This window comes from Melanotaenia boesemani, chromosome 16 (genome assembly GCF_017639745.1).
Source record: "Melanotaenia boesemani isolate fMelBoe1 chromosome 16, fMelBoe1.pri, whole genome shotgun sequence".
Classification (NCBI taxonomy): domain Eukaryota; kingdom Metazoa; phylum Chordata; class Actinopteri; order Atheriniformes; family Melanotaeniidae; genus Melanotaenia; species Melanotaenia boesemani.
Window position 1 is genome coordinate 9,052,852 of NC_055697.1, and position 27,230 is coordinate 9,080,081.

At 38.6% G+C, this 27,230-nt stretch overlaps 2 protein-coding genes across 2 annotated transcripts; one reads left to right on the forward strand and one right to left on the reverse strand.

Moving 5' to 3' along the window:
• The first annotated feature begins 3,447 nt into the window (after positions 1–3,447).
• LOC121655694 (N-acetylneuraminic acid phosphatase) lies at positions 3,448–6,285 on the forward strand. Its single transcript, XM_042010497.1, has 2 exons — positions 3,448–3,596; positions 4,989–6,285. The coding sequence occupies exons 1-2, from the start codon at positions 3,465–3,467 to the stop codon at positions 5,628–5,630; spliced, it is 774 nt and encodes a 257-aa protein (XP_041866431.1). The 5' UTR covers positions 3,448–3,464; the 3' UTR covers positions 5,631–6,285.
• Positions 6,286–6,364: 79 nt separating this feature from the next.
• Positions 6,365–25,352, reverse strand: polr1b (RNA polymerase I subunit B). The gene is made up of 15 exons (XM_042010462.1): positions 25,109–25,352; positions 24,443–24,610; positions 23,558–23,704; positions 23,339–23,471; positions 21,909–22,045; positions 21,522–21,745; positions 19,738–19,909; positions 19,322–19,493; positions 18,961–19,242; positions 18,715–18,848; positions 18,462–18,632; positions 16,671–16,827; positions 8,450–8,646; positions 8,126–8,376; positions 6,365–8,035 (listed from the first exon to the last, which is right to left on the reverse strand). The coding sequence occupies exons 1-15, from the start codon at positions 25,283–25,285 to the stop codon at positions 7,153–7,155; spliced, it is 3,405 nt and encodes a 1,134-aa protein (XP_041866396.1). The 5' UTR covers positions 25,286–25,352; the 3' UTR covers positions 6,365–7,152.
• Between the last annotated feature and the right edge of the window lie 1,878 nt (positions 25,353–27,230).

A 27,230-nucleotide genomic window follows, 5' to 3' on the forward strand; every position in this document is an offset into this window, starting at 1 on the left:
ACAAGAAAAATTCACCATATCTCCTCTTCAGATGATATGCATCCACAAAAAACCATGAAGAAAATGAACAATTTACTGTATATACATCTATGTCAGGCTGAAGGAGAAACAGTCAATAACACTTGTAATCGGAGCAGATGCTAAAAAAACTCATGCTTTAAAAACACATGGGTGACAGACTACTGTAGGGCTCTAGAAGACAGTTTACATAAGCTTTAAAGAAAAGGCTATTGCGCCCTCATCATGGAGGGCATTGCATAACCCCCTGAAATGGCACCATCCTACCCCAGATCAGGCTGTTTCTGTTTGTGTACGTGCAGGTTGCCATACTCCTCATGTATCCATGACAAGTGGCATTAGGCACACTCGTGTTTCTCTATTTACACTGTAGTTTGTACATTCCCCTGGTCTTGATAAAATCTCACATCTACGTGTGTATTTTTATGTCTAAGTGTGTGTGTGTGTGTGTGTGTGTGTGGCCGGATTTTCTCTCTATATCAGAGGTAAAGTCTGATGGGATCAACTTAACAAAGAAAGCATAGCTGGGTACCAGTTATCTCTTTTCCTTTTTTATCACAGCAGCATCACAGGCATTTTTTTATCCAGATCTGGCAGAACTGAAGAATGCTCAGACAATTCAAGGAATCTGGTGTCTAGTCAAGCTAGAAGGAATAAAGTAAAACTGTGAAAAGAAACCCACATATCTTGGTATTTGCACATTTGATACGTGTCTGTTGTCAAGTAGAGCCCAGGTCATGCCAATCAAATTTAAGGATGCACACAGTCCAGACTACCAGTTGTTAATTATGAGAAGTAGCACCAAAATCATTGTCAAGTGTGATAATCAATGAATAAAAGCTGACACATTACAAATCACATTATTACCCTCAGGCTTTAAAGATACAATTTCATCACAGAGTCAGCACTGGAAACATTTGATTTAATTCAATTTAACTTTTGTATTCAGTTTAACTAAGTTGTATTCAAGTCAAATGTAAGCATTATAAGGTGTTTAGAAAAATGACACCCTCAATAACTGGCCCTCATGGGACTGCCCAGCTGAGAGATTGCGTGTGACTATATGCAGCTATAACCACCCACACAGATAAAAAAGGAATGGTGTCGTGCAGACAAAGATACCGGGCCTCTAAGGTCCTTCAGATGCCAGCATTTTCTTGGAAGCGTCACACAGGGACTGTTAGAAAAGTCATTTGCCTTTTTTTTTCCACCTGCACCTGTGAGGGGAAATTCCATCTTTACACTTATAAGTTTGGTTTTTACTCATCTGCTGTTTATGTTTCACCTCCTTTTTCTGGAATAGGGGGTAATTAAAAAGAATTTTAAAAAGTTCCCTGCATTTATTTGCTGCAGTCTGTCATTTAAACATCCCTCACATGCAAACAACAGGTGCTCTGATAAAAGCACACTCACACCATTTCATGACTTTATCTTTGGCAGGCTTGGGCCAAAGTTCTTGAAATTATTTTTTTTTTATTACATTTTTTTCTTGACAAAAGCACCTGTACTGCAATTACAATACAATGTATGTAATGTGAGAAAGGCTTGTTGTGATGTGTGATTAGTTTTAGCATGGTAGTGCAACAAGCCTGCACAGTGTTGCGTGTGAACCTCTGGCCCTTTGCCAGTTAAGCGAGTTAAAGGACAGGTTGCATAAGAACTGTGGTATGTTTTTATTTTTGAAAGACTGTGTGTCACGGAATATGTGTTTAAATTGGCAATATGCATGGTCAGGAGTCACGTAAAGGCATTTATTTAGAGAAGTGAAAATATTTCCTGCTCGGTTTTATTATCATCATCATCACTTATCAAGAAATTATTTTGTGGGTAATAATAAGCTTTGAGTGATGTCCCCCAGGAGCAGAGCTAAAAAGGTGGCCAGGGTGGCACTGCCCACCTTTGAAATCTCATTGGACACCCGAAGGGACACCTAAGATGACAGATAAGTCACTGGAGGACAAAAATGTCTTTTCAGACCTGTATGGCTCACCAGTATCACTACACTAGTTTCCTTTTAAAAATATGTACTCTTGACTGCACATTTCTAGGGGGGATTTTGTCCCTGTGCAAGTACAACGAACGACTAAAGTTATGTAAGACTATTATCTGATGTTAGCATAAAGCCACATAGCAGTGCTAATTTAGTTATATAATAGCAACAAAATTAATTTTTCAGATAGTGTGGATATATTGTTTTCAATTAGTGTATTTAGGGATACATCAATTCAGTTAATCTGGATTTTCACATTGGAGCTGAAAATAAACTATATGATACTCAGACAGTACCTCAGTATCCACAGTACTTAGCACTAACTAAGAGAGTTACATGAACCAATTTAATTTAAACAGGAGGCTCACAGTGCTGCTAGTTGATTTTGAAGTAAGCTATGGCATGAAAATATGAAGAAATGTATCTTGTAACCTGACTGGTTTTGTATAGGAAGAAATAAAAAGAAAGGAAGATATTTCTAACTTTATATATATATATATATATATATATATATATATATACATATATATGAACAGACCCTAGCTCCAGTATTAGCAGCCCGAAAGCTAGTTCCAGATTGGAAGTTGACACAAGGATCTGGATACAAGGATTCAGCCTAATAACCACCATCAAACCGTAAACCACAACTCCTAGGGGCAGAAGCAGCACACACTGTGCCCCAAAACAACCAGTTTACTTTTCTATGGATCTTTTTTTAACTTTTTGTAGATAGTTCCACTTGGTGATCCAGATTATTAATGTAAATGTGTTTTTTCCATTGTCTCTCTAATGTGACCACAGTTATCAAAGCAGTGTATATGAGTGTGTGAGTGTGCTAGTGAGAGGAACACAATAATTTCCTGATAAAGTCTTGACCACTTTCTGGCCACCCCATGCATAAAAGACTAGCTCGCCACTGGCAACTAGCTCACATTTCTTTCCAGAGAAAAGCTGGAAAGAAATGTGATATATGAAGGTGTAATAATGGGGAAATAAGGCAAATGGTGGGTGCTTTCTGGGGTACATCAGTTTTTTGTTTTGTTGTTTTTAGACAATTGTTTTGTTTTATTTTGTATTTTTATTATTATTGTTATTATTATTATTATTATTTTTATTTACTATCTTTTAAATTGTTTAAAGATCTAATGAGAAAAATCTACAATAAAAAGTGTGCACTATAGGGAACACATTTCATGGATAAGCTTTGTAAAACTTAATCATATTAAGTGGGCAGCTTAAATGTGTATCTGCTATGGAGTCTATGAGACAGACCTAGTTTCTAATCTGACAAACTACCGCCAAAATACAGTTTGTTTGTTGATTTAATTACGCCATCTAGAGGACATACGGAAAAGTTTACGTGTCTGAAGATATAACTACAAATCCCATCAAGCACTGCTCTTTTCAGTACTTCCGGAAACGTGTTTTTTTTTTTTTTTTTTTTTTTTCTTTCTTTATGTTTTCTCCACTCTTTCATTCAATGACAGCGTGCATCGGAATGGAGGGCAAAGCTGTGAAAGCTATTTTCTTTGATCTTGATAACACACTCATTGATACGAGTGGAGCTGGTATAGTGGCAATTCAAAAGGTAAATAAGACTAGATATTCTACCTTATCCATGTTCCGGATGTTGGGCTAGTTTAGGAGCTCATTTTAAAGGAGGTTAAATTGACGTTACTTGTAATAACAACCAAATTAGACTTGTAATTTATTTAATTAATGGGTGTAATTCTCATATCCATTAATGTTAAACTACCGTTGCTGTAGGTCCTTACTTCTCTTTTATTGTTTTAATTGTGTTACTACGGAGCCCGGAAGGGGTCATGTGTATATGTTAGAAATTATCGCTATTTCGCATATTTTTGTTTTTATTATGGTTTTAACTTTTTGTTTTTATTATGGTATTCGTTGCATAAAAGAGACTTAAATCTCTCTCCGCCTGTGTGAAACTATATATATATATATATACACACGCAAATACACCTCTGACGGCCCTATTTTTAAAACTGTTGGAGGAAATGTACCTTTCTTTGTTTTGGTACTACAGCAATTACAACCATGTTCTTAAAAGTCTTTTCTCACAGCCTTTATTTAGCCCCCCCATCAGAATAGCAGCATTCATAGGATGAGGGTTACAGTCTATAATCTAACTGTATGTGATCAGTTCAAACATACAAATTCTTAATTGGAAACAGACATTACAAAAACTTGTAAACATGGAAAATATGCACAATTGGTAGGTTTAAAATACATTCAGATCAAATTATTTAAAACTTTCTGAGGATTATGGGAACTGTGTTCATTAAAGGAGAAAATACCTTTAAAAGCCTTTATTGTGGTATAATCTGGACCAAACACTGTATCCTCCTGACTACCAGTAGTTCAAATTTGTCCTCTGTGGGGGACATTTGTAAACTTGTAAATTTGTCAATATCTCCCACCCACTGCATTCTACTGAGTTAACTCCTTTTGCTATCTACAGAGGACGTTTAGGGCTTTTCAATGATACCAAATGTGAAGGGGTGGGGCTTTGGTACCTTTTGGTAACAAAAAAAATGTGATAGGACAGTATTTTTTTCCTGGTAGTCAAGAGGGTATAGGTACTGTATGTCACAGGTAGCTACAGTCCTGTTGATATAATTTCTACTCATTTAGTAGGAGCAAAACGACCCTGTATAAAAAGAGTTCTCTGAACTATTAGGGACTAATTGATTTGGCACAGTCATTGCATCTAGTGAATAAATGACCTTTACATGCTTTTCATAAAATGTAGACAGTGGTAATAGATTATCCTTACATGGAGACGTTCTCCATGTAACTTAGACCATGCTGCATGATAATAAATAACTTGATAGTACAGATTTGCATCATTACATTGATAAAACAGACCTTTAAAGTTAAAAATGTACTCACTTTTGATTCCTGAACTGGTTATAAATATTTAAATTTCACAAGGTTATCTCCTGTGTGAATGTTACAGACCAGCGAACTGTTGAAGACCACACTGGGCCTCGATGAGACCACCATCCGCAGCATTTGTGACAAATTCAAGCAGAAGCTTTTACATGAGTGTTTTGACTCCTCATCCGGCCTATCAGTGGATGAAGTCCGTGTGCGTCACTGGGAGGAAAGTATCATGGAGACTGTTGGCAGTTGCTCCACACCCTCTTTGGCAGATCAGTGCTATTACATGTGGAAGAATAGTCGACTGGATGTACTCTGCCTGTCTCCTGAAGTACGCACCCTCCTGAAACAACTGCGCAGCAGATACAAGCTGCTGCTGCTGACCAATGGGGAAACTCGGACTCAGAGGGAGAAAGTGGAGGCAGTCCAATGTGAGGAGTTCTTTGATGCCATTGTAATTGGAGGAGATCATGCAGAGCAAAAACCATGCCTCTCCATTTTCACGTTTTGCTTCAACTTGCTAGAGGTGGAACCACAGGACTGTGTTATGGTGGGAGACTCTCTGGACACAGATATCCAAGGGGGCTTTAATGCCGGGGTGCAAGCCACAGTGTGGATTAAAAATGCACACAGTGCTGTGTTAGATGGTTCAGTGCAACCAGACTATACTATCCCTACTGTGCTGGACCTGCCAACTGTTTTAGCACAGCTTTCATGAAGACAGCTGGGTAAAGGGAAAAGGTGTCTCATTTTAAATAATTTTAGTCATTTTAAATTTATGAAGATTTAAAATTGACTTAAAATTTACAAATTTCCTTAAAATCTTTTTGATTTCAATAGAAATATTGTGAATTTCACAGCTTAATTATGAAACTTAAGGCATAAATGATTATACATTAAGTTTTTGAAACTACGGTTATAACAGGGATATCTTTTTTATTCTGTTATTTTAATCAGGGCTATGTGAAGTACTTATTAACAGCGACGGAGGTCAGAACGCCCTCAGAATAAAAATCAGGGATGAATTCTGATGAAGGAACCAGCTGCAACTCATGAGGCTGAATAAGAAATTTTCATGTCCACCTAAAAATATCAGCAGTTTTTGCAAACATGAACACAAACACTGCATCAGGTTGGACCAGATTGTTTTTTTTCTGTGTTGCTCCACATCATTGCATACATCTTTGATTAGCTGTAACTAAAATTCCACTTGTCAATCACAAAATACAAGAGTAAAAAATAAATGAAAAGCACAAAAACTTGCCATCTTTTTTACTTCATCACAATTGGGAAACTCAGCTCTGCATTTTACCCATCTCTAGAGAGCCCACTGTTCCCTAGTAAATTCAATTTAATATTGATTTTTAAGTCTTGAAAAGTCATTTTTACATTATGTTTCAACAAGCTCCCGTTAGAACTGCTCTCAGATTCTCCATTTCTGACCTTGTCTGCAGGTAGGATGCTCGGTTCGGTCGAGGACCGAGTGAGGAGCCTTCTTACCAGATAAAATGATCAGGAAGTATCCGGGCAGCAGTCGTGACATGAGTTGTTCAAAGTCTCTAAAAATGACATTCAGTGCTTCCTTTTATCCACAAAGATCCATGCTGTGGCAACTTTGAGATGATTGATTATCCAGTTCATGTGGATAAACCTGAAGAGGGATGAGTCTGTGACAAGTTTCACTTTGATGCTTTATTTAATTATGAATTTTGATTGTGATTTTATATCAACATAGAAATATATAGTCTGCATGTGATGAGATTACTTAGTTTAGATGATGCAGCTAAAGAAGTTTTTGTAGAATATTAAACATCTTCAATTTCAGTAATGCAAACCCACTCAGCAGCTTACTGTCACTATTTGGATTCTCACTGCACCACAGTAGTCTTTTCCAAATTCTGCCCAAATTTCTTCTGTCACCTCATTAATTCCATGTTTCCAACAAATTCAAAGAAAATAAAGATAATAAATGTTTATTTTGACAAATCAAACAGATTATACTTAATATAATTCCATTTTTTTTAAAATACTGTAATATGCTTTTAAGCACTGAGCTTGTACTTTACTTGAAGGTTTAAAAAACAAGAATTAAATTTATTGTACTTTGATCAGTGCTCTAAACATTGATTTTTGTTAAGCAGAAAAACTACCAGCTCCAAAAGGATTCATTTATACAATAGCATAAAGAGAAACTTGATGCTACTCTTACACCAGACACGTCTTTTCTTATCCTGCAAACTTCACTTTACTTCTAATTTCACTTTGATGTTCATGGCCGCGAGCTCAGCTACAAAGTAGCGGAAAACATAAGGAATGGACACCGAGTCAATGGAGTCACTCTTGCCACAAAGGGTGCAGACAATTTTTCGGTGGCGCATGGCCGACCAATAGGGTGGAGGTTTCTCCAACAGTGGGGAGAGTAGGCTGCCGCAGTCAACGCACACCTGAGCCACTGAGCGGTCCGAGCAGTTAAAGAGGCGATCATGCAGCAAGAACGAAGAGCCGTGGGCCAGCAGGGCATCACGCTCCATCTCCCCAAAGCGGATGCCTCCCTGGATGTTCCTTCCTCCGACAGGCTGGTTTGTCACCTTGTCCCGTGCTCCTGTGGTCCTCACTTGAAATTTGTCAGAGACCATGTGACGTAGTCTCTGGTAGTAGACGACGCCAATGAAGATGTCCGCCTCTAGCTCCTGACCACTCAGGCCACTGTAGAGCCGCTCTGTGCCGTAGTAGTTGTAGCCACCTGCCCGAAGCAGTTCCCCAAAGTACTCAAGCGCAGAGTTCTCCTCAGAGAAGGTGAAGGGTGTAGCGTCGTGGCTCAGGCCGTGCAGGGCGCCCGCCTTACCAGCCATGCTCTCGATGAGCATCCCGATTGTCATGCGAGAGGGAAAGCCATGGGGGTTGAACAGGATGTCTGGAGTCATTCCACTCTCTGTGAACGGCATGTCCTCCGCTGGCCACAGGCGACTCAGAATGCCCTTCTGACCGTGGCGGCTGGCAAACTTGTCCCCAATTGTAGGGTTTCGTGGTACTCGCATGGTGATACAGATACGTTTAAAACGACCTGTACCGGTGTCGTTGCTGCAGATCTTTATGTTGTCAACAACACAGGCCTCCTGGTTCCTGCAAGCACAAGAAGAAAAAGTAATCTGCTTGCTGAGGTCAATTTCGTGGAAAATTGCAGTATCACATAACAAAAATGTGGACACTTACTTGTAATAGGTGACAAAGGTTTGGCCTGTGTTGAGGCTGATGTAGCAGTAGTAGGGGTCTCCGTACTGAAGAGTGGATCCAATATGAGGCAGTCCATCAGCATCCAGTTTATCATTTATTTTTGGGTCTCCAGACTTGGTCCCAAACACCACGCTATCGTCTCCTCTCACCTTCTCTTGCAGATCCACTAACTCTGTCTTGTAGATGCTCCCATGAGCAAAGCCTCTCTCCCATGAGGACTTGTTCACAATCTAAAAAGGTCAAACAGTGTCAGCATTTCACTTCTTAAAGGAAAGTTAAGCAACGCTGCTGTACTATATTCACCATGGCATCCTCCATGTCGTAGCCTGTGTAGGATATGACGGCCACAACAGCATTTGTACCGCTGGGATAATTGTCCAGGTTGTAGTAGTCGTACATGTAGGGCCTGACCAGTGGGCTCTGTGGGGTCTGGAGCCGGTACAGCTTGTTATCAGAGCGATCCATAAATGAGTGCAGAGGGAAACCCATAGTCTGCTTACCTGGAAAAAGAAGAAGGTTAAATCTATATTAACATGTTTCATGGCTTTAAAAGTCAAATAGTTGTTAGAGAAAACCAAAACTGTAATGAAAGGATTTAAATTTAGTAATTAGAGCCATAGATTATAGACATGTTTTAACCCTTAAACTACCCCTCAGGCCAATATGTTTCTGTCCCCCATAAACCCCCCACTAGAGCAGCTAAAGGGAGGGCACCCAGCCCCTCCTATACCACCATGCCAGCTTCATGTTTTGAATGTATGATGTGTGGAGGGTCCAGGCTGCATGGATAATGGCAGTCAAAATTTTTCCCAGGACAAGCTGGATCCCTGTTTATTAGAAGGTTTAAAAATATCTGTACTGTTTGGCAACAGAAGGAGAAATGCAGCTCAGTCAGAACACAGAGAGCTGCTTTCTAAAAGGTTTCTGAGTAGTGTTAACATACCCTGTGAGCCACAGCGTGCCCCCAAACATAGGGTAAACAATTCCAAACCCATTAAGTTAGCTTTATTAAATGTTAGGTCATTAGCAAGGAAAACATTTTTAATTAATGATCTTATCACTTAACACAACCTTGATTTTATGTTTTTAACAAGCTTGGTTAAACCAAGATAACAACGCAGCTGCTCTGATAGAGTTAACCCCTCCCAACTTTAGTTTTATCAGTGAGGTCAGACTGAACAGGAGAGGAGGTGGGGTTGCAGTTCTACTCAATGAATCATTTCAATGTAAGCAGTTATCTTTTGGAAATTTTACTTATTTTGAATATGTGGCTCTTCAGCTAAAAGCTAAAAATAGATCAATGTTTCTGAATATATACCACCCACCAGGGTACTGCGCAGGATTTCATGATGAGTTTAGTGAACTTCTGGCATTAATCTGTGTAGACTTTGACTGTGTAATTATTGTTGGTAATTTTAACATCCATGTATACAACCCTCAGGATAAGGGGACTAAAGACCTGAGTAACAATCTGGACAACTTTGGGCTGACTCAGCATATAACAGGGGCCACACACACTAAAGGACACACTCTAGATTTACTGATCTCGAAGGGTTTGAACTTTTCTAAAATTACTGTGTGTGATGTGGGCCTGTCTGATCATTACTGTGTTTTCTTTGAGAGTACGATTCCTGTTCACACAAATGTCTCAACAGAGGTCATCACAAAACGGTGTATAGCTGAAAACATGACTGGGATGTTAAACCAGATCTTCTCTTCAACACCTGCCCTATCAGAGGGTTCAGCCAATGAGCTTGTCACTAGTTGTAATGCTAAAATGTTAAGTATTATGGATGCTGTTGCTCCTATTAAGGTGAAAGTTGTCTCTGGGAGGAAAAGGTCTCCATGGAGAAATTCCACATTGGTGAAAAATGGAAAAAGTGTCGGAAAGCTGAGCGTAGATGGAGAAAAACAAATCTACATGTTCATTATGACATGTATAAAGAGAAACTTCACTCTTATAATCTACAACTGAGGAATGCAAGAAAGTCCTATTTCTCTGACATTATTACGTTATGACGTTAATGCTCGGGTCTTATTTGCTATTGTTGACAGGTTAACAAACCCTCCTGTGTCAATAGCACCTGAACTTTATTCCACCAAGGCCTGCAATGAGTTCGCCAAATTCTTCAAAGAAAAAATCCAGAATATCAGACAAACAGTTGGTTCATCAGCAGCAACAGGTTCAATAAATATACTGTGTCGATTGAAAACCAGCTTAAACACCATGACAGAGTTTAGTCCCATTAGCAGCAAAGATCTAGGCTATATCATAAGTGAGTTAAACTCCTCCTCTTGCTGCTTGGACATCCTGCCCACAGGCCTTTTCAAAAAGGTCTCAAGAACTCTGGAACCAGATCTGTTACAGATTGTTAACTTATCTTTAATTTTGGGTGTCTTCCCAGAACTTCTAAAAACAGCTGTAATTAAACCTCTGCTAAAAAGGGACAATCTAGACAAGACACAAATGAGCAACTACAGGCCGATCTCAAATCTTCCATTTCTAAGTAAGATAATTGAAAAAGCTGTTTTTCATCAACTAAATGTATTTTGAACACAAAAAAAACTGCTATAATGTCTTCCAGTCAGGTTTTAGACAGTACCATAGCACTGAGACTTCTCTGACCAAAGTCATTAATGACATATGTTTGAACAAAGACAATGGAAAAATGTCAATCTTTGTCTTACTGGCCCTCAGTGCTGCATTTGATACAGTTGACCACAATATATTACTTAAAAGACTAGAGAACTGGGTGGGTCTCTCTGGTACTGCACTACACTGGTTTAAATCTTATTTAGAGAATAAAAAGTACTTTATATCAATAGGTAATTTTACATCTGAGAAGACAAGAATTACATGTGGAGTTCCCCAAGGTTCCACTCTGGGGCCTCTTCTGTTTAACATCTACATGCTCCCACTGGCACAGATTATAAAGAAAAACAAAATTAGTTACCATAGCTACGCAGATGACACACAGATATATATTACAATGTCACCAGGATATCGAGGCCCCATACAGGCTCTTGGGAAATGCATTGAGGAGATTAATGACTGGATGTGGCTGAACTTTCTCCAGTTAAACAAAAACAAAACTGATGTGATGGTTTTTGGAGTCAAAGAGAAACGATTAAGTGTCACCACAGAGCTTCAGTCTATACAACTTAAAAACCACCAATCAGGCCAGAAATCTGGGTGTACTGATGGACTCGGACCTTAACTTTGAGAAACACATTAGGGGAATTACAAAGTCAGTCTACTATCACCTTAAGAACATATCAAGGGTAAAAGATCTGATGTCTCAGCAGGACCTGGAAAAACTAGTCCATGCGTTCATCTTTAGTCGGCTCGATTATTGTAACAGTGTCTTCGCAGGTCTACCTAAAAAATCAATTAGACACCTGCAGCTTATTCAGAACTCTGCTGCTCGAGTCCTCACTAAGACTAAGAGAGTGGACCACATCAGTCCAGCTCTGAGGTCTTTACACTGGCTGCCTGTTCGTCAGAGAATAGATTTTAAAGTTCTACTGCTGGTCTATAAAGCTCTGAATGGTTTAGGACCAAAATACATCAGTGACCTCTTGACCCAGTATGAACCTACCAGAACCCTCAGGTCATCTGGGTCCAGTTTCTTATCAGTTCCCAGAGTCAAAACCAGACATGGAGAAGCTGTATTCAGCTTCTATGCTCCACATGTCTGGAACAAACTCCCAGAAAGCCTCAAATCAGCTGAAACACTTAGTTTATTTAAATCAAGGTTGAAGACCCACCTGTTCTCTGCTGCATTTCAGATTTCTTTTAGAAATAATCTGCATTTGGTTCTTTTACGCTGACATCTTAACTTTATTTCGTTATCTGAGCTTTTTCTTGCTGTTTTTATGTAATCAATTTTATCTTTTTTAATCTTTGTTTTTCTTTATTTTTTTTTCTTTCCCTGAACCTTGCTGTAATGGTTTTATGTTTTATGTAAAGCACTTTGAATTGTCTTGTACATGAAATGTGCTATACAAATAAATTTGCCTTGCCTTAAAACTCCAAGCCATTCTTTGCTGTTTTTGTTCCACCTGGTTTATTAAATGTAACCCTTGTAAGCAGTCAGCATACAGACATTATATTTTTTTATTATAAGGTCAAAATTATGTAAAATGAGTGTATTAATAGATATAGCATCATAAAGGCCAACCAAAAAACAAAAGAAAAACAAAAAACAAAAAAAAAACTGAATTTCTGACGATTAGCACAGTAGATAAATAACAGACCAACCCTTTTCTCTTCTGCATATCACTCTCTCTGGTCTTGGATTTCAGGAGAAAAATACTAGCTTTGAAAGATTAGATATTACGTTTAGTTTAGTAATAAGTAAGTAAGTAAGTTAGTTTATTTCGAGCACATACAAAACCACATGTACAGCCATGAAAATTCCAAATACAAAAAAGAAAAATGAAACCAAGATCATGCTCGAAAAGGGGCAGGAAGAACTAAAACCTATTAAATCCCACCCCTTCTCCAAAGTTAAAATAATATTTTCCACTTCCTGTTAATTTTCCATCTGAACTTCACAGTCCTACATCATAGTACACATTTAAATGATTTCATATTGTTCAACCATTGCAAGTATTTTATTTAGATATTTCATTTTAAACCAACACAAAAAATACATATTTCAAAAAGAAGCTTCTTCATTCATATATTGTGTGAAAGTAATATCTTTAAACATTTTTTTAATTGTTTTAAATGTGGACATTCCTTGAGCTCCACATTCAACTTATTCCACAATTTTACAAACAGAAATACAGAAACCTCTCCTCCTTGTTTTCACCCTTTTGACCTTATAATTAAATTTCCCTCTCAAAAGATAACTCCCTTCCCTTTCTGTAAACAGTCCTTGAATATTTGCAGGTAGTAATTTGTGTTTTGCCTTAAATAAAATTTGTATAGTCTGTAAATTAATAATGTCTTTCAATTTTAATCATTTTGACTGCAAAAATAATGAATTGGTCCCTGTAACCTACCCCATGGATGATCCTTACGGCTTTCTTTTGGAGAACAAATAGTGGATGTATTATTGTTTTGTAATTATTACCCCAAACTTCTGTACAGTAATTAAAATATGGAAGAACTAACGAGCAATAAAGAGTATGTAGTGATTTATGATCTAGATTCTGTTTTGCTTTATTTAATACTGCTAAACTTCTTGAAACTTTACTGTGGATATGTCTAACGTGTTGTTTTTAACTAATTTGTTCATCTATTGTCAACCCTAAAAATTTTATTTCATTCACTCTTTTAATCTCTACCCCATCCAACATAATTTCAGTCTGCAAATTTGTTTGATCATTTCCAAACACCATTATTTTGGTTTTCGTCAAATTAAATGATAATTTATTTCTATCAAACCATAATTTCATTTTTTTTAATTCTGTTTATCTCCTTTATTAACAACTGGAGATCACTGCTAGAACAAAAAGCACTGGTATCATCTGCAAATAAGAGCAGCTTTAACACATTTGTTACCTTACACAAATCATTTATATAAAGAAAAAAACAATTTGGGGCCCAAGACTGCCCCCTGTGGGACACCACAAGAAATGTCCAAACTAGTGGAGCAGACGTCCCCAAGCTTGACAAACTGTTTCCTTTCTGTCAGATAACTCTTGATCCAGTCAAGTACCTTACCTCTAATCCCATATCTCTCTAATTTATACAACAAAATATCATGAATAATTGTGTCAAATGCTTTCTTCAAATCAAAAAATAATCTTCTATCTAGTGAATTTGTTATATCTTCTATATAATCTATAATTGCCATTGATGTTATTCTATTTGACCTGAATCCATATTGATTTTCATGAAGTATTTTATATTTTTCTATGAATTTATCCAGTCTAATTATAAAAAGTTTTTCTAGAATTTTGTAGAATTGAGAAAGTAGTGAAACTATAGTTTGTAAATTGGTGTTTATTCCCAGATTTATACAGTGGGATTACTTAGGCTAATTTTATTTTATTAGGGAATATTCCACACTGAAATGATAAATTACAGATATATGTGAGTGGTTTTGACAGTCCATTGATAACTTTCTTAACAACAGTCATATCAACACCATCACAATCTACAGAAGTTTTATTCTTACATTTTAGAACTGTTTCAATTACTTCTTTTTCATCCACTGCAGTGAGATACATAGAACTTAGGTTACTATCAACCAGACAGGGATTACCTTGTCCTGCATCAGGGATGGTTTCTGCCAATTCTGGCCCAATACTTACAAAGAATTTATTAAAACAATCAGCCACTTCATTCGTATTGTAGTTTTCTGTATTATTTACAATAAAATATTTAGGGTAGCTTATCTGACTAGAAGATTTTTCTGCTGTGAGAGAGTCCAGCGTTCTTATAATGTTAGCCTCATCAGCTGACACAGTCTTTCTCCTCTTCGGACCCATATTGCCTGGTACGGCAGCGCGTTCAGCTGTTAGCAGGCTGGCTAGTTTACTTGCCGGCAACTAGCTTTGTTCCGCTACCCGCAGTCCTGTCAGATGTTTTCTTTCAGGCAGGGGTCACTTGAAGTCTTCACTAAATGTGCAGTGTCGTTAATCCAAGAGCGATGATCGATAAATCCAGATTTTTTGGTCATAAATTGCCAAACACCAGAGAACTCACAAGAACTTAAGCTATCTAATAGGTCAAAGATTTGACAGGAAGAGGTTTCATTATCATTTTGAGACGATCTTTTTTATGATCAAATTTTGATTAATAATGGTGTTATCATGGACCACTCATTGTGGATTGACCATTCAGAGCCCCAGAATAAACACTATATCTTGCAGCTGGATTGCAAACCTCCATGACAGGATATAAGTGTTTGGGAAACTCCCATAGATCATCTAAGGTAAGCTATCAATCACAATTCAACCCACAGAGTTATACGCTACCAGTGTTGCGAGTAACGATATTACTTTTTTGAGTGACGAAGTAGCGCGTTAAACTTAAAATATTGGTCATGAAATTACTATACTGGACTACAGTAACGTGTTTTTCTGCGTGAATCGAGCCGTGTTTTCCTATGTGTAAAGTTCTGATCTGTTTTAAGTGGTGCGTGTGTGCTTGCCTGGGCATGTTGCCATAGAGATAGATTTGCATGAAGTAGCTGATTGTGTGCCAAGAGAAAGAAAAATTACACAGTACAATAAATATTACTGCTGTTTACATGCAAGATGTACAAGATAAGTATAAGGTCGACTGCGTGGAAGATTAGTTAGTTTTTTGCACTTTGACTCTTGGGCACTCTTAATTTCGTTGTATATGTTACATGTTACAATGACGATAAACGTCTATTCTATTCTAAAATTAAGCTGGGGAATTGGAGATACAGGCTTTTGGTCAGTGGCAACATTTACATTTCAGTTCAGTCCAAACTTGTGGTGAAAGATCCTGCCCGTCGGTCAGTGGAAGGAGTCCTTCAGCAGCCGACCCGCCTGAACTAGCTAAGCTGTTTTCAACATTTCCTGGAGCGCAGCAGCCGGTAACACAGATAGAAATTAACAAGCTAGTTGCAGGGTTCATTGTAGGAGACATGCTCCCCCTGTCGACTACTGAATCGCCCAGTTTTAGAAAAATACTAGAAATAATGATTATGAGACAAGTGTGCTCATTTCTTCCCACAGACAGGGATGTTGTTCTTGTGGTTTTAAAGCCATTTTGTTTACAATATACAGTAAACACTACCCAGAAAGGAAGTGATGATTCAGCTATGATGTTTGTCCATGTCTACACGGTGAATTAAGAAATGCTAAAGTAATAAGTAGTTAAGTTACTTTCAAATGCAGTAACGAGTAATTTCATTACAGTTTACAGAAGTAATGAGTAATGAGTAACTAGTAACTAATTACTTTTTTTAGAGTAACTACCCCAACACTGTACACTACCGTTTCTGAGAAATTGTTGACAATATAAAAGCGATGGTCCTCAGGAGAGCCGGCAAGATGGGGGAGTTTAAAGGGTTAATGCTAAGTGCTCAAAGCCAAATGCACTCTAAAGAAAGCAGACAAAAGTTGAAGTCATAGTGAAAGGAACTGCCTCCCATCCTGTGCTCAGCATTTCCAGATACCAGCAAGAATAATTCGAGTAATATTTCTTGTGACAGTTCACTCCAACAGGACTCCCTTTAACAAATATCTAAATAGTTTAATAAAACAAACAAGAACAGATGTGCAGTTTCTTTGTTTTCCAATAACTGTTAAGTAGCAGCAACATTTTCCGGTAAAGATAAATGTTAACGCAATTACACAATTTGTGACATCAGTAGCATGGTAGTTTGATGTTTCACCTTTAATTTTTTTTCTACGTTTCTATAGAAACATTTGCTGCACAGGGATGTGCCTGGGAGTGAATCTGCTCAGCAAGTTCAGGTGTCCACCAACGCAAATAATTTAGAAATAATCAAAGTAAATCCTATTTATCAGCTACCTCTGACATTGATCTGCACATTTTGTGCAAGGACTTTAATTGCGGCCTCTGACTTACCCATCTGACACTGGTACATGTTTCTTGGACTCTGGTTGTGGTCTGAATAAGGGATGAAGTTGGCCACCACACTGAGCATACTGTGAGGGAACAGCTCCTGGTGTGTGGTAATGCCTGCTTCAATCTCATGCTCCAGGATCCCCACATTGAGGTACAGCTGTGATAAAAGAGATAACATGCTTTCCATTATGCACTTGCTTCTTGAACCAATCTCATACAGACATGGACAAAGAAAAACTCACAATGTTCACAGAAATAACTTGAATCTGGCAAAAGTAATAATAAATAAAAATTCTATGAAATTTAACCAATGAAAGTCAGACGTTGCTTTTCAGTCATGCTTCAACAGAATTATTTAAAAAAAATAAACTCAAGAAACAGGTCTGGACAAAAATGATGGTACCCCTAGAAAAGACTGAAAATAATGTGACCAAAGGGACGTGTTAACCCAAGATGCGTCCACTAATTATCATCACAGCTGTCTACATGCTTGTAATCAGTCAGTGGGCCTATATATAGGCTACAGGTAGTCACTGTGCTGTTTGGTGACATGGTGTGTACCACATACAACATGGACCAGTGGAAGCAAAGGAAAGAGTTGTGTCAGGAGATTAGAAAGAAAATTATAGACAAGCATGTTAAAGGTAAAGGCTATAAGACCATCTCCAAGCAGCTTGATGTTCCTGTGACTACAGTTGCACATATTATTTAGAAATTTAAGATCCATGGGACTGTAGCCAACCTCCCTGGACGTGGCCGCAGGAGGAAAATTGATGACAAATCAAAGAGACGGATAATAAGAACGGTAACAAAAGAGCCCAGAAAAACTTCTAAAGAGATTAAAGGTGAACTCCAAGCTCAAGGAACATCAGTGTCAGATCGCACCATCTGTCATTGTTTGGGCCAAAGTGGATTTAATGGGAGTCGAACAAGGAGGACACCATTGTTGAAAACAAATCATAAAAAGCCAAACTACGTGTTGACAAACCACAATGCTTCTGGGAGAATGTCCTGTGGACAGATGAGACAAAACTGGAACGTTTTGCCGAAGCGCATCAGCTCTATGTTTACAGATGGAAAAATGAAGCATATCAAGAAAAGAACACCGTCCCTACTGTGAAACATGGAGGAGGCTCTGTTATGTTCTGGGGCTGCTTTGCTGCATCTGGTACAGGGTGCCTTGAATCTGTGCAGGTACAATGAAATCTCAAGACTAACAAGGGATTCTAGAGAGAAATGTGCTGGCCAGTGTCAGAAAACTTGGTCTCTGTTGCAGGTCATGGGTCTTGCAACAGGACAATGACCCAAAACACACAGCTAAAAACACCCAAGAATGTCTAAGAGGAAAACAATGGACTATTCTAAAGTGGCTTTTATGAGCCCTGACCTGAATCCTATTGAGCATCTTTGGAAGGAGCTGAAACATGCTGTCTGGAAAAGGCACCCTTCAAACCTGAGACAACTGGAGCAGTTTGCTTATGAGGAGTGGACCAAAATACCTGCTGAGAGGTGCAGAAGTCTCATTTACAGTTACAGGAATCGTTTGATTGTAGTGATTGCCTCAAAAAGTTGTGCAACAAAATCTTAAGGGTACCATCATTTTTGTTCAGGCCTGTTTCATGAGTTTGTTTTGTTAAATAATTCTGTTGAAGCATGCTCGAAAGGCAATGTCTGCCTTTCATTGGTTAAATTTAATAGAATTTTTATTTATTATTACTTTTGTCAGATTCAAGTTATTTCTGTCACCATTGTGTCCAAGCATCTTATCAAAATAATTTTTTTAACATGTACCTGTTCAAAGGTGCCGATCAACTCTTGCTTGCCAAAAGCTACATTTTGTACAGGCCGCATCATGCGGCAAGGTGTTGTGAAGAGGTACAGGCCTGGATATAAGCTGGCCTTTCCTGTTTTAGGAACCAGGACAATCTCTGTCCAGGAAGGGATCTTCTTCTCTTTTAACACCTGCAGTTACAGATCGTAAATATTAGCTTTATCTTACATAAATATGCACATATTATTTATTATTTTATTGGGGTAAACAAACCTTGAACCTGCGCAGTGAGTCAGCTACAGCTGGAGCCAAGCCAGTCTCCACCCATCCTAGAACAGCCCCATCCAGGACCACAGGATAGTAGTCTGAAAAGGCCTGACCTAGGGACCCATCCACTGGAGTCATGCCTTACACACCAGAGACAAGAATAACTTAGTACGAGCATATCAGCCCAGTGTCAGGGGATATGAAATGAGACTCCTACTTGTGTTTGGAGAACTGCTGAGGGTCAGAACTCACCGAGGGAACAGAGCAGCGCAGGTAGAGATGTAGTGAGGGAGGTTTGTGCCACAATTTCACAAATGGCTGTCATGTGGTTCATGAGTCCACAAGGCTCTCCGTCGGGAGTGTGGACGGGACACAAGAAGCCCCAGGATTCAGGCAGCAGCTTTCGAACGGAGGTGGTCCTCATCTTGGCAAATGCAGCTCCTCTGTGCACACAGCGGAAGTGGGACAGGTAACGGATGAAGTTGAGCTTGTCAGCTACGACGCACAAGCCTGTGTTCTGCAACATGCCGAGACCTATGGAAACAGGAAACCAGTTTTTTAAATGCATAAACCTGATTTTCAAACACTTAATGTTTGCTTCTTGTGGTCTTACCTGTCTTGGAGTGAAGGTTTCCAGTAGCCAGCAGATATTCAAAAGGTTTGGTCACATCAGAGCCCATGTCTAACATCTTCATAATTTTTTCGGTGTTCCAGTCTCCTGAAAATTTATGTCCTCGTTTGTCAAAGGACAGCTTCACAGACACCAACCATCCAGTCAGCTTTTCCTGGGAAAATAGTTTTTTTTGTATTAAAATCAGAAATCATATTAAGATTTAAAACAGAAAAATAACGAGAGAAGTTTTTCCTCCATCATGAATCCCACTGAGATTCAATAAGTGGTAAGAAAATTAGGTCAATAACAATTCTGATACAAGGGATAATATTTGTACATTTATCTTTTACAGTTTCTTCTGCAACATATAAAGAAAAGTAAAAAATAACTACTAAAGACTCCAGTTTTAAACTTACCTTCATAAACATGAGGTAGAGCTGACCAGGAGTGAGCACTTCCTGACACATAATGCTGTCTGGGTTTTCCTCCATGCACTCCTGCTTGGCATACGTGAAGAGCTTCCGGGTCATTAGACACAGCAGGTAGAATTTTTCCGTGTCGGACTTCAGGTGGACGCAAATGCACTCCCTGCAGAAAGTAGATCACAGTCCATTTTACTAAATGCAGCTCCATTCAGACGCTGCCACACACTTATTACTTTGGACAATTGTCCTTGTCATTTGCCTGGAACTTGTTAGAAGAGACATTAAAACCAGACACTTTGATTTCTGTCTGTTTCTAAATGCCAACTAAAAGGCAATCGTATTGACATCTGTAATTGTTCTACCACAATCTAACACCGCATGCAGGTGCAGGAACACAAAACCACAGACATATGGTGATTGTACTGAGGATGTTTCCTCAGTAAAAATACACACATTGTTTTTTGTTTCTACACAAAGACGCGTCATATGACAGCAACATTTCATTTGGAGGATCTGAAACTGATAAACAACTTTCTGAAAAAAAAGATGAGATTGATACATTTTCCACTTTTTTTAAAGTCATAGTAAAGACAGCTGCTCTTCTGTGTGTGGCTAACATTTGTAGTCCAGTCAAAAGTAGTAAACAAACATGATATTTCAGTCATAATGATCAGAAACATAGCCCGCAGGATACAGCTTGCATCTGCTGAGACTGTCGTAGTCACACACTTGTCCTCATGTGAAGTAGAAGTTTACTCGAAAATATTCTCACAAACACGAGTATTCACAAAACTGAGTTCTACCCTCCCACGTTCCTCCTCCTCCTCCACATAAAATTGCAAAGACAACAGAAACATCTCTGAAGACATGTTGCCTAATCACAAATAAATAACTGCTCCCAGATATTCCAGCTTCTGTGTCTGAGTGTTGTTTTAAGTAGCATTGTCCTCAATAAAGTGTGCTGATGCCTTCAGTATAGTCCTGTTAGCAAGATTAGCGCTAGCACAGTCTTAGCTACGTCTGCCGTTAGCATGTAAAAAAAGTAGTTAAAGGTGCATGTTGTGATAAATAGTCAAAATGGGGGAAATCAGAAAATCCAAAAGTCTTCTCCCTGGAAGATGCTTTCTTAAAATACTATTTTCAGTGCCCCAAATCTGCGTTTGCATGTGAAGGAAAGGCACAAATGCACAGAAAAATCTGTTTATACCAGCGTACATGTCGACAGTGTGCATGTGCGACAGGAAAGCTTTAATTTGCTTGTCTCCACAGGTGTACCTGTTTTTAATAAACTGTGTTTAGTGTAAAAACAGTAGGAGATATTCATACTTAGCATAATTCCATTATTTCTTATTCTAAATATTTTGATTTAATACCACAATATTACTGTGCATGCAAAAGTAGCTAATTTAGTAACTGAGCAGATAAAAATGGCTCCAAGGGACACTTTTGACATCTGTGAATCAAAAATCCTGTCTTACATCTACAGAGTAACCAGTGGAGTTTCCTGTTGTGCTCTGTTTTTATTAATTCCTTTAGTACCTTATGATGGTGCTGCATATATGTCAGTATTGTTGTCAATAATGTTGTACAGTCATTCAGCTACAAACAGCTGAAAACATGATGTTGACATAAAATTCAAGGCCACAAATGCATCTAAACCTCCCACACCACACTGCTTAACACCACACTGCTTAAACCATAAAGCAACAGGTGTTACTGATGTAATGGTGACCATTTTCAAAAACAAATGATCTAAAACTGTACCATGTGCTTACTTTAACAGGAAGTTGGCACACTGTTCATTTGTGTACCACTCTGGTAGGTTCAGCTTAACCCTGAAGCGCTCTCCGAGGTAACTGAGCACCCTGCTGCGAGTTGTGCAGCCCTCCTCCATGACAATACGCAGCATCTCTGCTGCACAGGCCTTGTAGAAAGCATTGTCCTGCAGGCCTTTAATCAGCTCCTGGTGGATCTGGTAGTCTGTAAAGTCCACCAAGGCCTGAAAGGCACAGCAGAAACCAAGAATTACGAACACACCATATGACATCAGGTTAGTTGTACTTATGCTTATGGTTGGCTTTAAACATATGTTCTAGTATAAACGCTTAAGTCATTAACGCTTATATATACTCATTTTTCATTTAATTTAAATTGATTACTACCTTTAGTGCAAAGCCTAGTGGAAGGAAGAAGAGCTCTTTCTGGTAGATAAAGTTCAACATCACAGTCCCATTCTCCAGATAATGCAGGTTCATGTTGACAGCAGTGTGCTCTTCCCTCACGCAACGCATACTAATACCTGTGAGAATAAAAAAATAAAATCGAACTTTATTTATAAAGCAATTTTCAGACAAAAGTAATTCAAAGTGCTTCAGACTAAGCAACCAGGTACAAACAGATATATCACATTATATTATAAATTCATATATATATTAGGGGTGAGACTATTAAAAATTTATCTAATTAATGACAATTATTAATTATTATTAATTATTAATCTTGAATAATTACATTTTAATCGCATAACAGTATTTGTCTCAAAAAGCAACACTTTATTATAAATGGATTTTACTCAAGCTCTAGTTATATTAGGAAAATGCATTTAATTGCATTTCAATTGTTAAAATGAACAGACTTAATGTTGAAGTTTCATTTTAAGTACTTTAACTATTAGCTCCAGCTGTTTTCTAAATAGGAGTCCACAACATATTACAGTACTTTTAACTTTTTAAATGTTATCATCTACACTCTTCATTAATAAGAAGGGATCAAGGATCAGCCAGCAGCAGCTTTATGCATTTTATTTTCAGTCTGGTCATGGAGCAGAGGCGAACATCTCCGGCTCTGACCGCAGCTGTGAGCGCTGATGGACGGAGGAGGGACGGAAGAACTGCTCATTGAGAAGAAGTAAACGTTACCTGCTTTCACGACAGTGTCCAAAAGTCTCCAGTAACACCAGAAAAAAAGTCTCTAGATTTGTTGCTAGTCGCTCTTTGAAACAGTCACTAGATGGGTCTGAAAACTCACTAAATACATCGCCAAAGTAGTTTAATTAGCAACACTGATTTAGCCAAGCTCTGGCCTGTGCGTCACTCTAATGGGTGTACTGGAAATGGTGCACAGACAAACGTTCAGCATTGTTTGTTTCAAACTGCGATTAAATGCCTTATTTTTTTTTTTTTTTAAACCAATAAATTTTTGTAATTAATCATAATTAACACATTAAAGTCCCACTCCTTATATATATATATATATAGAAACAAAACTAAACAAAGATTGGAACTTTAAAATAATACAAAAATAAATTATTAGTTAAATGCTACAGTAAAAACAAGTTTTAAGAAGTGATTTAAAATAAGCCAGAGTTTCAGCTGACCTGCACCTCTGTGGGAGCTGATTACAAATGGAAGGTGCATAAAAACTAAAAGCAGCTTCTCCATGTTTGGTCCTAACTCGAGGAATGGAAAACAAGCCTGCACCAGGTGACCTAAGCTGCCTTAAGCAGACTGACTGAAGAAGAATGAGACTGATGTTCATATTGAAGCAGCTGCTTTAATTACGAAATCACACATCATTATAATTTTATATTTACCATACTGAGTGTATCCCTGTCCCCTGCTCTTCCACTTAGGTCTTGACATGGCGATGGGGTAGTTTCTCCTGGGCATGATCAGCATACGGATAACTTTCTCAATTCCATTGACAATGAAATAACCTCCCATCTCCTGTAAAGGGTTAAAGGGGCTGTACTTATTAATGAACAGCGATGCATTAAATAAATTATTTCTCAGATAACTAACATTGCACCAACCTCTGCTTCTTCGTGATGTTTTACGAGCTCTTTAGGAGACATGCCATACAAGTTACATAGCTTGGACTTCACCATAATTGGCACTTGACCCAGGGACTGCTTGACTGTGCCTTTGGGAACGCCATTGATCGACCAGCTGATGTCTGCCTAAGATCACAAAACACATAATCAATTAAATAAACTTAGTATAAAAAGTAAGGAAATTTGTGTTTGGCTGATCATTTTTCCCCTTTAATAATAGAAATTTGTGTTTTATTATAATTAGTATGAAAGCCTGATTAGTCACCTTTAAGACAAGGTATAATTTGTAAGGATTGTGCATTTATTGAATGAGTAACACAGATAAGCACATCGGTAGTGCCCCCCAAAAATGAGGCAAAATCCCCTGCAATATTCTCCTGTTGGTGTTCAGTCTTGTTCCGAGTTGCTTGATGGATTGAATGATTTTCCCTCTCCCACACTACACTAGCTTAAACAGCACAACCAAACTGATTTTACTATTGTTTAATTAGGTTAAGGTCTGGACACACAGAAGGTCATTCCATCCTTTACACTCCCAAATTCTGAAAGCACTGTCATCCCGGAGGATAGAAATCTCGAAAACTAGGAAGGTACTAGCCATATGTTTAACTGTGTTGCTCATTCCACACAAGCATAATCAGTACAAGTTATATGCTGTTGTAAAGTTGACTAATCAGGTTTCCAAATATATATAATACAACACCAATAATTTATTAAAGGTGATAAATAATAGACAACAAACATTTCCTTACTTTTCTGAGACATGTTCATGTTGTCCTACCTCAACCCTTGCATGTAAAGTGTTCCACCATGTCAGGAAATTAAAGGATTTAATACAGTCACTGTAAAGTGACTGAACCTTACCACCAACTTCCCTTTATATGAACATCTTCTTCCCCGACACTCTGCTGGAAACACCTTCATCTCCCTGCAGATGCTCCCCTTGGCAGCCACCGGGTTGTGGATGGAGGCGTCCACAAAAGCAAGGCTGATCTTTTCATTTTTGAACATGAACTCCAAGGGAGGAATGGCCTGAGAATCACATAATATCACAGCAAAGTGAATACTGCTGCTTGATGCTTCAAAGCAGAAAGAACTGCGACAGAAACCATCAGGCTGACCAATGAATCAAATAAAACTGTCCTTGTTTCAGTGTGACTTTAACTGAAATGGCCTATATTAGCTTAAATATAAAAAACGTAAAAATAAAAAGTAAGAAAGACCTATTATAAACGTACTACGAATGTAGCTGCTAAATGGGCAGCAAAACCAAAGTTATTTGATATGATAATTTATATTAGGCTTTAAACTACTATCTTCTGTGCAACATGTTCTGTATGTAGTTTTAAAAGAAAGTTCAAATAACACATGCTAACAACACAACATTACTGATCACGAAAACATAGCTAATAGAGGACTTAAATTAAGCTAATTTTATGACAACTCTAAGTTGTTTTGGTTAATAACAGTATTAACAGAGTAATTTCTGTTTCACAGTTTAAAACTTGGTTTAGAGAAATTGTATCTGACCTGAACAACGCTGCTAAGTCCATAGGTGACAGCCTGGTCAAACGACTCGATATGAGCTTTAGTCAAATCCTGAACAGCGGCATGTTGTGTGTCCTTTAGCAGGCCAAATTTTCCGTCGGTCAGATTTTTCAAACTTGGACATGTAGGCAAATTATTCCACTTGGCTGAAATGTCCATGCTTTTGCACACATACGCTTGTTTACAACACGTGCGTACGCAAGGAAATCATGTCACCGACAGAGAGAGGAAGTAGTCTTCTTCACTGGGAATACGCGGCAGGTTTATTCTCCGTGGTTTGTTAGAGCGCCTCCTTGTGGCGAAAAGTAACACTTTCGTTCCATCATTTCTCACCTGCTACTTTCTTTCCGATGTATTCACGCTAATTAGATATCTAGGCTGCAAAAAGTATCTAGCTCTAACAGAGAAACCATATTCTAGATCAAGCCTTTCTTTCTTTCTTTCTTTCTTTCTTTCTTTCTTTTTTAATCATGCTAGAAGAAGAAACAGTAGTTGTTAGAACTTGTAGTAGAAGTAGCACAAGAAGTTGTCGGGCAGCTTTTTGTCAAAATCTGTAGATGGGAACAATATAAGTCATTCTGTCAGAAGTGTAGGAGGAGGCGTAATAATTAATCCACAAGGGTTTTTGCTCAGGATCATTTTTAAGAATATATATTTGAAGCTTATATTGTGAGATGCTAAAAACTTTATGCACGGTGCTGTTTTTTTAACTTCCGGTTCACGACATGACGCCAGTAAAAACGCTTCCGGTTAAAGCTATGGGTAACGTTGTGGCTGTAGATTTGAATACTGGGGGAAACAAAGGAACAAGATATTGTTCATATTCGAGACAACAGGTAGTATAGTTGTTTATAGAAGAGTGTATTACTATAATGGTATAATATATAACGTGAGATGAAGCAGGCACACAAGTTTCAGCGGCGTGAAAGGTCGACAGCTGAACACTGCTGTGTTCCATTGTGTACCTCGTCAGCTAAATACAATTCAACAATCAGTTTCCACACGTTTCCCTCTGATGATCAACAACGGAAGAGATGGATCGTGAACATCAGAAGGGATAATCTCATCATCACTCCACACACCCGTGTATGCAGTCGACACTTTACAGCGCAAGATGTCAAAGAGCCGAGTAAGGAAGGCAAGAGGAGGCGGCTGAGACCCGGCGCCGTTCCAGTTTTATTTCCGTGGAACAACTTTTCTCTTGGTGAGAGAAGACTTTCTGTGTGGGAACGCACAGCTAGAGAACCAGAGAATGTGGAAACTGGGGAACCAGGTTGTGCACACGATCACGACTACTGCGTGGGTCCGGATCCTGCCGTTGTGGACAGTGTGCTGGAGGAAAACCAGAGGCTACGAGAGGAAGTCGCTCCACTAAGGCAGCAGCTGGAGCAGATGTCCCTGTCACGTTTCGGGATACAGCGATTTGTTGGGTCCGATGTGGACATTCGTTTTTTCACCCGGTAAGTACATTTGCTAGTTATCTTATACTTTTAGACCAGTTATATGGAGCCCCTATTTAGAAATAAAGTGATAATAATAACGATAACAGCAATGACAATAATAATTAAAGCCGCAAGCGGCATCCATCGGGTCCGAGCGTCCTGGACCCTGTCACCCGTGTCATACATCTTTTCCTAGCATGGTAGGTAACCTGGCAACATCATAGTTAACATGGTGAAACACCCAGCTGAAAATCTGAAATGTTGATATAGTCAGTTAGTATTTTTTGCTAGCATGCTAATTTGCTAGCTAACATGCTATGTTTCCATGACAACAGGTCTTCTAATGTGTTAAGGACCCAACAACTATGAGTCCTGTTAAGTTTGGTGCAGTTCCCATGTATTCCTATGGAGATATGAGCAAACCGTGTTTCATGGCGAGAAGGCTTTTTCCGTCGGTTACCACGGAAACACGCTTTCTCCTATTAGAAAGATTTGAATAGCGTTTGGTCCCCAGCTTGTCAGGAAGGTTCCCACCAAGTTTGGAGTCAATCGCACGAATCCCCTCAGACTAGTTCGTTCAAATGGCAGTGAAACCCAAGATGGCGGGCAACCCGTTGCCATGGCAACAGGTGTTTGATTGACTTCTTTGCTGGGCTTGGGGT

Bases quoted from the DNA above. Each gene is read 5' to 3' on its own strand.
- polr1b (XM_042010462.1), bottom strand. From the start codon at position 25,285: ATGGACATTTCAGCCAAGTGGAATAATTTGCCTACATGTCCAAGTTTG. The intron at 23,705-24,442 runs GTAAGGTTCAGT...TTGTGATCTTAG, and splicing joins CATATAAAGGGAAGTTGGTG to GCAGACATCAGCTGGTCGAT. The intron at 16,828-18,461 runs GTACATGTTAAA...CTTTTATCACAG, and splicing joins TGATCGGCACCTTTGAACAG to CTGTACCTCAATGTGGGGAT.
- LOC121655694 (XM_042010497.1), top strand. From the start codon at position 3,465: ATGTTTTCTCCACTCTTTCATTCAATGACAGCGTGCATCGGAATGGAG. The intron at 3,597-4,988 runs GTAAATAAGACT...TGAATGTTACAG, and splicing joins GTATAGTGGCAATTCAAAAG to ACCAGCGAACTGTTGAAGAC.